The sequence below is a fragment of the Gigantopelta aegis genome, chromosome 1 (genome assembly GCF_016097555.1).
Source record: "Gigantopelta aegis isolate Gae_Host chromosome 1, Gae_host_genome, whole genome shotgun sequence".
NCBI lineage: Eukaryota > Metazoa > Mollusca > Gastropoda > Neomphalida > Peltospiridae > Gigantopelta > Gigantopelta aegis.
In genome coordinates, this window is record NC_054699.1 from 35,737,149 (window position 1) to 35,748,936 (window position 11,788).

Below are 11,788 nucleotides of genomic sequence, written 5' to 3' on the forward strand. Positions count from 1 at the left end.
ACCTACAAAACTATATTTATTAATATCAAACTAATGTCCACCCAAAACTCCGGCCAAGTGCTGACCAATGATCCCAGCGGCGGATTTCCCTGTCTCGGCAAGCTGCTGGATTGTGGGGGCAGCATTCTGGAAAGTCTGGCCTGTAATAACAGAGGAATATATATAATATTATACACGCACAGAAAACCATTATTAGCCGGAAACTCGTCTTAAATCATTTCGACAACAAACATGGTTTTTAAAAACATTTTTTTTTTTTTTTTTTTTGGGGGGGGGGGAGGGTGCACTATTTATTAGCCGTGCTATGGGACGACAGTCAAATATAAAAGGTGGTGGTTAAAAAGAGGTGTGCTTGGGGGGAAATGATCACACTTACCACCCTTACCCTAGCCTTTAAATTTTCACTTGGCTGATGATGACATCCCCCAGCCACCATAGCAACAACAACATATGTTACGCAGAAAATAGCTGTAGTTTACTGTGTGCCTAGGTACCGTCCAACGATCTTGTTTACAGAATTGTAGGACATTTATATTTTCAGTTTTCAGTTGTATTAAAATTGTATTTATTTATGTTAAAGTGCATTAGTGACTGCAGTTCCACAAATGTGAGTAAAAATATACTTTTGAAGAAAGTGTTGAATTGTTTTCTCTCTATAATTAAGGTACCTCATCATCCATTCTTGCGAAATGGAAAATCATCCACATCAAAATTATGTTAGAAACTTGGAAATAGCACTTAAAAATGCACATGCCATTGCGTCACACTGAAATCCAATCTCTGAAATATAATTTTGCAGTCATTTTGAGGGAGGTTACATACCTAAAACCAAGAATAGGATTTCATTAAGTTTCTATTGTTTTTACCGTTTTGTTTTCTTTCTTTTTGCTAGGTACATCTGTACGTCCCTGGAAGCACGGACATAAGTATCAATGAAATGAAAACTAATATGACATCATGGGGAGATAACTCACTGAGGATGTCGGTGGCGGCGCTCTGAAGGGCGGAGAGAGCGTTCTTTCCGTGCTGGAGGAGCTGGGCTCCTACGGTCTTCAGAGTGTTCAGGTGCTCACTCAGCTGGCTCTTGAGGGTGTCAATGTGGGGCTTCAGGGCGGAGACAATGCCAGTGGCGGCGGAGGTGAGTGTGGTTCCGATATTGGTGACATGCTGCAAGAAGAAAAGAAGCGTTCACGATGACACAGAACCTATGGCGAGATTCGATCCCGGTCTGTAGTAACTCCAAATCCAGGACCACAAACACCAGGTCCATAGGAACCGGGGGTGGAGAGATCTGTGCCACCCACTCATAGAAAATAAAATGTACGTGTGTTTTCCCTACTCTATATATGTAAAGAAAAAAATCTGGCTTGTGCCCATCTCAAATAGCGACTACAGATTTAAATAAGTCGTATCTAATTGTTAATTAACGTTTGACTCCTGTTGATGATTTAACCATTGGCTGTTCAGTGCCAAACATTTGATAATTCTAACACATAATCCTTAAGGGAAACCCTCTACAATGTTTCCATTATTCCATTAGCAGGAGATATTTAATATGTACTGTCTGACAGACAGGACAGCACATGCCATAAAGTTTATACCACCGGTTATTATTGGGGGACAAAAAACAATGCATCGTCACAGGGGTTCGATCTTACAAAAGCCCTACCAATAAATGTAGACTCATTTCTGGGTAGATGATAAAGTACGATAGCAAATCTTTGAAATAGCGAAACAACAACATAACTATTTTATATGCACCACCCCATAGACAGGATAGCAAATACCACGGCCTTTGATATATCAGTCTTGGTGTACAGGCTGGAACGAGAAATAGCCCATAGGGTCCACTGGCGTGGATCGATCTTAAACCGACCGCGCATCAAGCGAGCGCTTTATCACTGAGCTACCTCCCGCCCCGAATAACGAACATAACAGATAATATTTCGTCTCCTGATGGTGGAATAACGAACATAACAGGTAATATTTCGTCTCCTGATGGTGGAATAACGAACATAACAGGTAATATTTCGTCCCCTGATGGTGGAATAACGAGCATGTAAGAGGTAATATTTCGCTCCCCCTACCTGGTGGACAATGTCCAAGAGAGGCTTGAAGAGTCCGGAAAGCTGGTGGCCGAAAGAGGAGAGCATGTCTCCGAAGGCGGATCTCTTGTGGATGAGTTTGCTGAGGAACTCGCCTCCGATCTTCGTCACGAACTCGCTCGGGTTCTTCAGGAGATCGGCCAGGTTGGCGAGCTGGAGGTGTCCATGAAGGGCTAATAAAAGATCACACAGTTTAGTTTACACACCACCATTAGATACTGCATACAGTTTAGATTATACACCACCATTAGTTACTGTACACAGTTTAGGTTACACACCACCATTAGATACTGTACACAGTTTAGGTTATACACCACCATTAGTTACTGTACACAGTTTAGGTTACACACCACCATTAGTTACTGTACACAGTTTAGGTTACACACCACCATTAGATACTCTATACAGTTTAGGTTACACACCACCATTAGATACTCTATACAGTTTAGGTTACACACCACCATTAGTTACTCTACACAGTTTAGGTTACACACCACCATTAGATACTCTACACAGTTTAGGTTACACACCACCATTAGTTACTGTAGATGGTTTAGGTTACACACCACCATTAGATACTGTATACAGTTTAGGTTACACACCACCATTAGATACTGTATACAGTTTAGGTTACACACTACCATTAGATACTGTATACAGTTTAGGTTACACTCCACCATTAGTTACTGTATACAGTTTAGGTTACACACCACCATTAGTTACTGTATACAGTTTAGGTTACACACCACCATTAGATACTGTATACAGTTTAGGTTACACACCACCATTAGTTACTCTATACAGTTTAGGTTACACACCACCATTAGTTTCTCTATACAGTTTAGGTTACACACCACCATTAGTTACTCTACACAGTTTAGGTTATACACCACCATTAGATACTGTGTACAGTTTAGGTTACACACCACCATTAGTTACTCTATACAGTTTCTATCTCAGAATATATTCTGTGAAACAATTACCACACTATGGAGAGGGTCAAGTGACTACTAACTTCAATGAGTGCTCTCAACTGTCAAGTACCGTGTAAACAATCAACATAGGTCGACCACGAATGTTTTCAGTTACCATCCCTCGTTCCAGAGCACCACCTCGTGCAATCTAATTAAAATTAGCTCCACTATTACATGTGGATCTAAAGACAGCCAGTTGGAGCTCATGTTCACCAATCAAAACCTTACTTGCAGAATCCTGTCAGTGATTTAAAAATAATTTGAAAACATTCCGAATTATCCTGAGGGTATACGACATGTTTTGTGTGAATTACGAATGCCTTAAAACATGTTTTATTTTATAAAATAAATAATTTGTAATGTAAAACTGAAGACTAATTTAGTTTTTTTTTAAATTTTATAAATAAATAAATAATTTTTAATGTAAAATTGAAGACTGATAACCCACCCCGTTCGTATTGGTATGGTTCGCTGTACTGCGGCCACTAAAATAGACTCGCCCGATATTTTTAGAATTTGTATGCTCCCAAATAACGTTATAAAAGGCGAAGTGTGATTGGTCAATATTTAAATTATTATTTACAGACGAAATGTTACCTTGCCACTGGGGACTACGCAGTGTTGTTAGTTTTAAATCACTGGCAGGATTCCGCAAGTAAGGTTTTGATTGGTGGACATGAGCTCCAACTGGCTGTCTTTAGATCCACATGTAATAGTGGAGCTAATTTTAATTAGATTGCACCTCGTGTTGCTGTTATACACATGACACTATTCCACCTGCACAGTTGTTATCAGTTAGTACTACATATAACAAGTAACTTCAAATTAATGGCTTATTTAAATACTACGGAGGTCAACCTACGTGTAATCATGAAAAAAGATTTTTTAAAGTAGTTTTGGGGTATTTTTTTAGAGCACATGGATTTATTAATCATCAGCTATTGGAGGTCAAACATTTGGTAATTCTGACATTTAATCTGAGAGATGAAACCCGCGACATTTTTCCATAAGTAGCAACAGATCGTTTGTATGCACCATCCCACATACAGGATAGCACATACCACGGCTTTGATATACCATTCATGGTGCACTGGCTGGGCCGAGAAATTACCCAATGGGCCCACCGACGGAGATTGATCCTAGACCGACCGCGCATCAGGCGAGCGCTTTACCGCTGGTCTACATCCCGCCCATTTATCAAAGAAATATCGTTTTGTTAGCCTATATTTTCAATACGAAAATCCGTGTTTATATTGCATTGTTCATTATACAGGCATTTCACTGAATATATAATAAAAAAAGTTTGTTAACACATTAGTATCAAATTATATAGATCAAATCTTATTTTTGAATGCATGGGTGAAGAGAAAACGCCGAGAACAGCCAAGGTTTTCAGCATCACTTGCATTGTCACTGAAGTGATCGATAACGCAGTACAACGGATTAAAGGTAGAACTGCTAGTGTTTTACCGTGGCTGTCCCATCAGTTGCCTTTATATTTATGTAAAAACAAAGACTTAATCTAAGCCAAACATTTTTTAAATTATTATTTGAGTTCGTATAGGTTTAAAACTTAACAATATGTTTTTATATGAATTTTAACTTTATTCATTATAGAGTTGCATGAAAATAGATCTGCTCACTTTAAACGAAAACGGATTATAAGAATTATGGCAAGATGAAATGGTGCCTTTAACAACACAATACCCGGTGGTGACTTTAACAACACAATACCCGGTGGTGACTTTAACAACACAATACCCGGTGGTGACTTTAACAACACAATACCCGGTGGGGTCTTTAACAACACAATACACGGTGGGGTCTTTAACAACACAATACACGGTGGGGTCTTTAACAACACAATAAGGGTGGTGACTTTAACAACACAATACACGGTGGTGCCTTTAACAACACAATACACGGTGGTGCCTTTAACAACACAATACACGGTGGGGTCTTTAACAACACAATACACGGTGGGGCCTTTAACAACACAATACACGGTGGGGTCTTTAACAACACAATACACGGTGGGGCCTTTAACAACACAATACACGGTGAGGCCTTTAACAACACAATACACGGTGGGGCCTTTAACAACACAATACACGGTGAGGCCTTTAACAACACAATACACGGTAGGGTCTTTAACAACACAATACACGGTGGGGTCTTTAACAACACAATACACGGTGAGGCCTTTAACAACGCAATACACGGTGGGGGCCTTTAACAACACAATACACGGTGAGGCCTTTAACAACACAATACACGGTGAGGCCTTTAACAACACAATACACGGTGGGGGCCTTTAACAACGCAATACACGGTGGGGGCCTTTAACAACACAATACACGGTGGGGTCTTTAACAACGCAATACACGGTGGGCCTTTAACAACACAATACACGGTGGGGTCTTTAACAACGCAATACACGGTGGGGTCTTTAACAACACAATACACGGTGAGGCCTTTAACAACACAATACACGGTGGGGTCTTTAACAACGCAATACACGGTGGGGCATTTAACAACACATTACACGATGAGGTCTTTAACAACACAATACACGGTGAGGCCTTTAACAACACAATACACGGTAGGGTCTTTTTACAACACAATACACGGTGGGGTCTTTAACAACACAATGCACGGTGGGGCCTTTAACAACGCAATACACGGTGGGGCCTTTAACAACACAATACACGGTGGGGCCTTTAACAAAGCAATACACGGTGGGGCCTTTTTACAACACCATACACGGTGGGGTCTTTAACAACACAATACACGGTGGGGTCTTTAACAACACAATACACGGTAGGGTCTTTTTACAACACAATACACGGTGGGGTCTTTAACAACACAATACACGGTGGGGCCTTTAACAACGCAATACACGGTGGGGCCTTTAACAACACAATACACGGTGGGGTCTTTAACAACACAATACACGGTGGGGTCTTTAACAACACAATACACGGTGAGGCCTTTAACAACGCAATACACGGTGGGGGCCTTTAACAACACAATACACGGTGGGGTCTTTAACAACGCAATACACGGTGGGGTCTTTAACAACACAATACACGGTGGGGCCTTTAACAACGCAATACACGGTGGGGCCTTTAACAACACAATACACGGTGGGGTCTTTAACAACACAATACACGGTGAGGCCTTTAACAACACAATACACGGTGGGGCCTTTAACAACACAATACACGGTGGGGTCTTTAACAACGCAATACACGGAGGGGCCTTTAACCACACAATACACGGTGGGGGCCTTTAACCACACAATACACGGTGGGGTCTTTAACAACGCAATACACGGTGGGGTCTTTAACAACACAATACACGGTGGGGCCTTTAACAACGCAATACACGGTGGGGGCCTTTAACCACACAATACACGGTGAGGCCTTTAACAACGCAATACACGGTGGGGTCTTTAACAACACAATACACGGTGGGGTCTTTAACAACGCAATACACGGTGAGGCCTTTAACCACACAATACACGGTGGGGCCTTTAACAACGCAATACACGGTGGGGCCTTTTTACAACACCATATACGGTGGGGTCTTTAACAACACAATACACGTCTTTAACAACACAATACACGGTGAGGTCTTTAACAACACAATACACGGTGGGGCCTTTTTACGACACAATACACGGTGGGGTCATTTTACAACACATACACGGTGGGGTCTTTTTACAACACAATACACGGTGGGGCCTTCAACAACACAATTACACGGTGAGGTGGGGGCCGATTGGAAGACAACAACCTGACGTCGGTCCCTCAGTTATTACTACAACTACTAGAACTGTCACTGAGGTACTTTACTAGCATTTACCAGTGAGATCATGCCATGGTCATCATTCGTTCATTCATTAATTTATTTTTAAAAAGGTTCGTGCTTATATACAATTAAGGTTGAAGGACGCTGTCCTGGGCACACACCTCAGCTATCTGGGCTGTCTGTCCACGACCGCGAGTTAGTTCTTAGTTGTTAGTAGTTAGTTAGAGAGACGATGGTGTAGTGGTATTACACCTACACACTGAGTCGTTAAAACTCGCTCTGGGTGGGAGGCGATACCGGGATGCGAACCCAGTACCTACCAGCCTTATGTCCGATGGTTTAAGCACGACACCACCGATTGTTTGTGAATGCCGAGTCCTGCCCGATACTTACAAACAACATCCTTGATTTCTGAGACGATCTTGTGGACGGGTTCCTTGAGGAAGTCGAGACTGTGGATCCTCTGAGCGATCTCCGACATCTTGGACATGGCGCCGTCAAAGATGGCGTGCAGAGTGTCAGCCATGCCGTGGATCGCCTGCTTGCCGTTCTCCAGGAACGAGGAGATGGCGGCAATGCTGAAATCACAGTTACGAAATCACTACCTCGCTGTAATTCACACAGTTACAAAATCACTACCACACTGTAAAGCACACAATTACGAAATCACTACCACACTGAAATTCACAAAGTTACGAAATAACTATCACGCTGTAATTCATACAGTTACGAAATCACTACCACGCTGTGAATCACACAGATACGAAACACTACCACACTGTAAATCACAAAGTTATGAAATCATTACCACGTTGTAAATAACAAAGTTACGAAATCACTACCACACTGTAAATCATAGTTATAAAATCACTACCACATTTAATAATTAGTTTTATAATAATGCGTTTTAGCGTTAGTCTACTATAGTACACGTTAATTCACCAATTTACTTTTGATGCTTTGCGCTGAAGGTGGAATCTAAAGAACTTACTCTCGTTTGGTTGTAGAAGGAGCAGCGCTCAGAACACCGGTCAATGCTGTGGAAAAAAGAAAGGAATATTTAAAGTGAAAGCACATTGATTTAATAATCATCGCCTAATGAATGGCATCTTTTATATGTACTTTACCACATGCAGGACATCACATACCACGGTATTGCATGTACTGGTTGTGTGGCACCGGTTGGGACGGGGGGAAACAATAAGAGAATGGGTTCACTGAGGTAGAAAGGAATGTTTAACTACACCCTGACATTAAAATTATTTATCAGCGATTTCGAACTTGGTTGGCGAGAGAAGAAACCCGCTGCAGCCATATATTAAGCGTCTCCGACGCAAAAAGTAGCAAAACATATATAGAGACGAAGAGGGCTTCAACTAATGAGGTGTGTGGTCAAAGGGGATTGTTACCCCATAACCAATAAGATAAAACAAAAGGCCCTTTTAATCATCAGATGTCAAACATTTGTCAGTTTAATTTAATTTAATTTAATTTAATTTAATTTAATTTAATTTTATTTAATTTTATTTTATTTTAAAATAATTTAATTTTATTTATTTATGACATAATTATAGTCTTCAAGAGGAAAGCCACTACATTTCTCTATTAGTAGCAAGCGTTCTTTTTATTGCACGAATTCACAGACAGGATAGCACATACCACGATTGATATACCAATCGTGGTGCACTGGCTATACCGAGAAATAGCCCAATGGGCCCACCGACCCCGCAATTCAGGCGATCGCTTTACCACTGAGTTACGTCGAGACGTAAAAGACTTATGCTTGACACACACGCACCGATTTAAGGCCGACTCAACAGTCGCAGCGTTAATTGGTAGGTGTGTGCCGGGCAAAGACGAGACAGTCGAGTCTAATCTCCAGTTCTGATCCGACTAGACAGTCGAGTCGGCTGGTTAGTGTAGGTGCTAATTTTCAGACTACAGCCGACGCGACCATCGAGTCCGTGTTAATCGGTATGTGTGCGCCAAGCTTTACACGGTGCCGTAATAAGACTCACAGTTGACGAGTCCGCCGAGAAGCTGCGTGCCCTGGGTCTTGACGGTGGTGATGAGCGAGCTCAGGAGGTTGCTGGCGAGGGGCTTGACGGCGGACGCCACCTGGTGGAAGGTGCTGCTCAGTTTCGCGGTCAGGTCGTGGAAGAAGTCTCCGATGCTAGAAGCCTGGGCTCCGGAGAGCAGCGCAACCACAGCGAGAACAACGAAAATCTTCATCTTTAGTCTACAGAACACAATTAAACTTTGTTTTGTTTAACGATGCCACTAGACCACATTTATTTATTAATAATCAGCTATTGTATTGTCAAACATTTGGTAATTCTGACACGTAGTCATCAGAGGAAAGCCACTACGTTTCCTAATGCAGCAAGGGATCTTTTATATACACTTTCCCACAGACAGGATAGCGCATACCACGGCCTTTGACCAGTTGTGGTGAACTGGTTGGAACAATTATTCATTACAATTTTTTTTTTTTAAATACAGAATTGTTTTGTTTAACGACACCACTAAAGCACATTGATTTATTAATCATCGGTTACTGGATGTCAAACATTTCGAAATTTTGACATATAGTCCTATAGAGGAAGCCCGCTACATTTTTCTATTAGTAACAAGGGATCTTTATATGCACCATCCTATAGACAGGATAGCAAATACCACGGTCTCTGATGTACCAGTCGTGTTTTTCGGCAATCAAATTAATTAGTTTTACCTTATTAAAATTACAATTTACTTACATCTTTTTTTTGCTTAGAATATGAATATAGCCATAACCAGTGCATGTCTGGACATCGTAGTGTTGTGTAGAATCTCAGTATCGATTGTCTAACATAATTTCGAACGTACTAATTTATTATTTCGTCAAGTCATTTGGCCAAAGGTCATTCCAAATGTATTTACACGTACAATGCTTTATATTTAAAACATGTTAAAGGTATACAGTGTTTTTAAAAACACAGGAAACAGCAGGATGTGTGTTTATTTTGTTGGGGGAACAAACAGAAGTCTTGATAAGGCTAAAATCTCAGGATAGTCTCTTTAATGGTACTTCACAACCATTGACAGCCACGTCTTTCTGTATGTTAACCTTTTCTTTTTTGAAATAATTTACTCTGACATTAAACATTCAATGAACTGAATGGCGGTATTCAACCCCTAACACTTAACATGCAAATTTAGTCTCACTCGATCCTCCGTGTATTAGCACTGGTCAGTGTTATAGTTAGATGCAACATTTATGGGCATGTACAGGGACGTTTTTAGTTTGGATCGGCAAGACACAAATGTTAAATCACAAAATTGGATATTATTCCTTAATTCTAAACTGCATAACGAAATTCATACACTTGACATGTTATTTTTATGTATTATTGTTCTTCGAATTTTGTTGTTGTTTTTGCTATTGTTGTTGTTGTTATTTATGTTGCCAGTTTGTTATTGACCAAATGGAAACCTAGATGAATATGAAGGATCTAAAGGAAAGCAAACTTATAATTTTCATGTCTTGCGAACGTCTATGACATTTAAAACCACAGTGCCAATTGGCAGGATTCGAACGTACTGCACCGGTCCACGTGGCATTTGACAGCCCCGAGACCTTAACTAGGTGCTGACAGACACTCGCTTCGAAACTAAAGTATCAGTTTGTATAAATATACAGCAATGTTTAAATTGCAATGGGACTGCAGCAGTGTAAATATTACTTTAAGAAACTAAACACGCACGCAAATGCACGCAGAAAAAAAAGAAAAAGAAAAAAAAACCCATAATAAAATCCCATAATTATTTCAAAACTCCACTGCATGCCGTTTCTGATCATGACAATAGACCAGTCACAGTGCGTACGATACATTAAGACTTCAAACAAGACGATCATAGAGCTGGCTCATACAAGTAGCTTATAGTTAAAATCTGCAGACACCTAACGTCTCGTGGAAGAACACCGAATCATTGTCTTATTCACCTGTTGTAGAGAACATAATGTGAGATTTTTAATACCACATTTAGTAGAGAGATCTATTTATAGATATATGATTAGCTGCTCCAAGTTAATGACCCGGACGCTTACAACCATGCCATCAAACGATATTAACAGTACCATAATTGACTGCACTGTGATGTATAAGTTATAGAGTTTGTTGTTAATATTTTGTTCAGTATACCCTACCATTCAGAATCTGTCCCTTCAGAATATGTAGCAACGAAAAACCATCCGAATGAATTGGTCTGTATCGTGGATTCTAATAGGAATCACTTAATCCAATAACGTTTTTCATTTCAAAAGATCATCTTCAAGAACCCCTTATTTGTTCCTAACCCGAGCTCTTGTTCATGAGACTGCAAGTTAGCCCCAGGTCCCAGTAGGGCTTTGGTGATCTGACTCGAGTCTCACTACCAGAGTGAAATGTTAATGTTACCTGTCTGAATCCTGGTCTGCCTATGAGAATGACGAGGAGTTATGCTGACTCCCAGTGTTTATATAGTCCACACTATGTCGTCCGACGCTTATAGAACAGGGCTAGGGCGGGAACCGACAGGTGGTCTGGGTGCATTGCCGATCCTGTCACCTATCTGAAGACATGTTTCAAGTACTCTTTCGATGTTCTGGTTCTGTGTTGATAAACACGTATTTATAGAATGGAAATATTACAATTCTCTCCTGGTTAGGACCGAGACATGAAGAAGAATAGAATAGAATAGATGTTTAACGCAAAATACATCGGCTATTGGGTGTCAAACTATGGCAAATGAGAAATGAAGAAGAAAAAGGCAACCTCTAAAAATGATGTTGATGATTGTGATGAAGTTGATGATGGTGATGATGAAATAGAAGACGATGATGATGACGATTATTGTGATAAAGAAGCTGATGATGAA

At 40.6% G+C, this 11,788-nt stretch overlaps 1 protein-coding gene across 1 annotated transcript; it reads right to left on the reverse strand.

Moving 5' to 3' along the window:
• On the reverse strand, positions 1-11,382 carry LOC121367905. The gene is made up of 7 exons (XM_041492357.1): positions 11,329-11,382; positions 8,911-9,131; positions 7,884-7,929; positions 7,286-7,470; positions 2,088-2,278; positions 975-1,167; positions 1-140 (listed from the first exon to the last, which is right to left on the reverse strand). Exons 2-7 carry the CDS (start codon positions 9,122-9,124, stop codon positions 31-33), a joined length of 939 nt encoding a protein of 312 aa, XP_041348291.1. The 5' UTR covers positions 9,125-9,131; positions 11,329-11,382; the 3' UTR covers positions 1-30.
• Between the last annotated feature and the right edge of the window lie 406 nt (positions 11,383-11,788).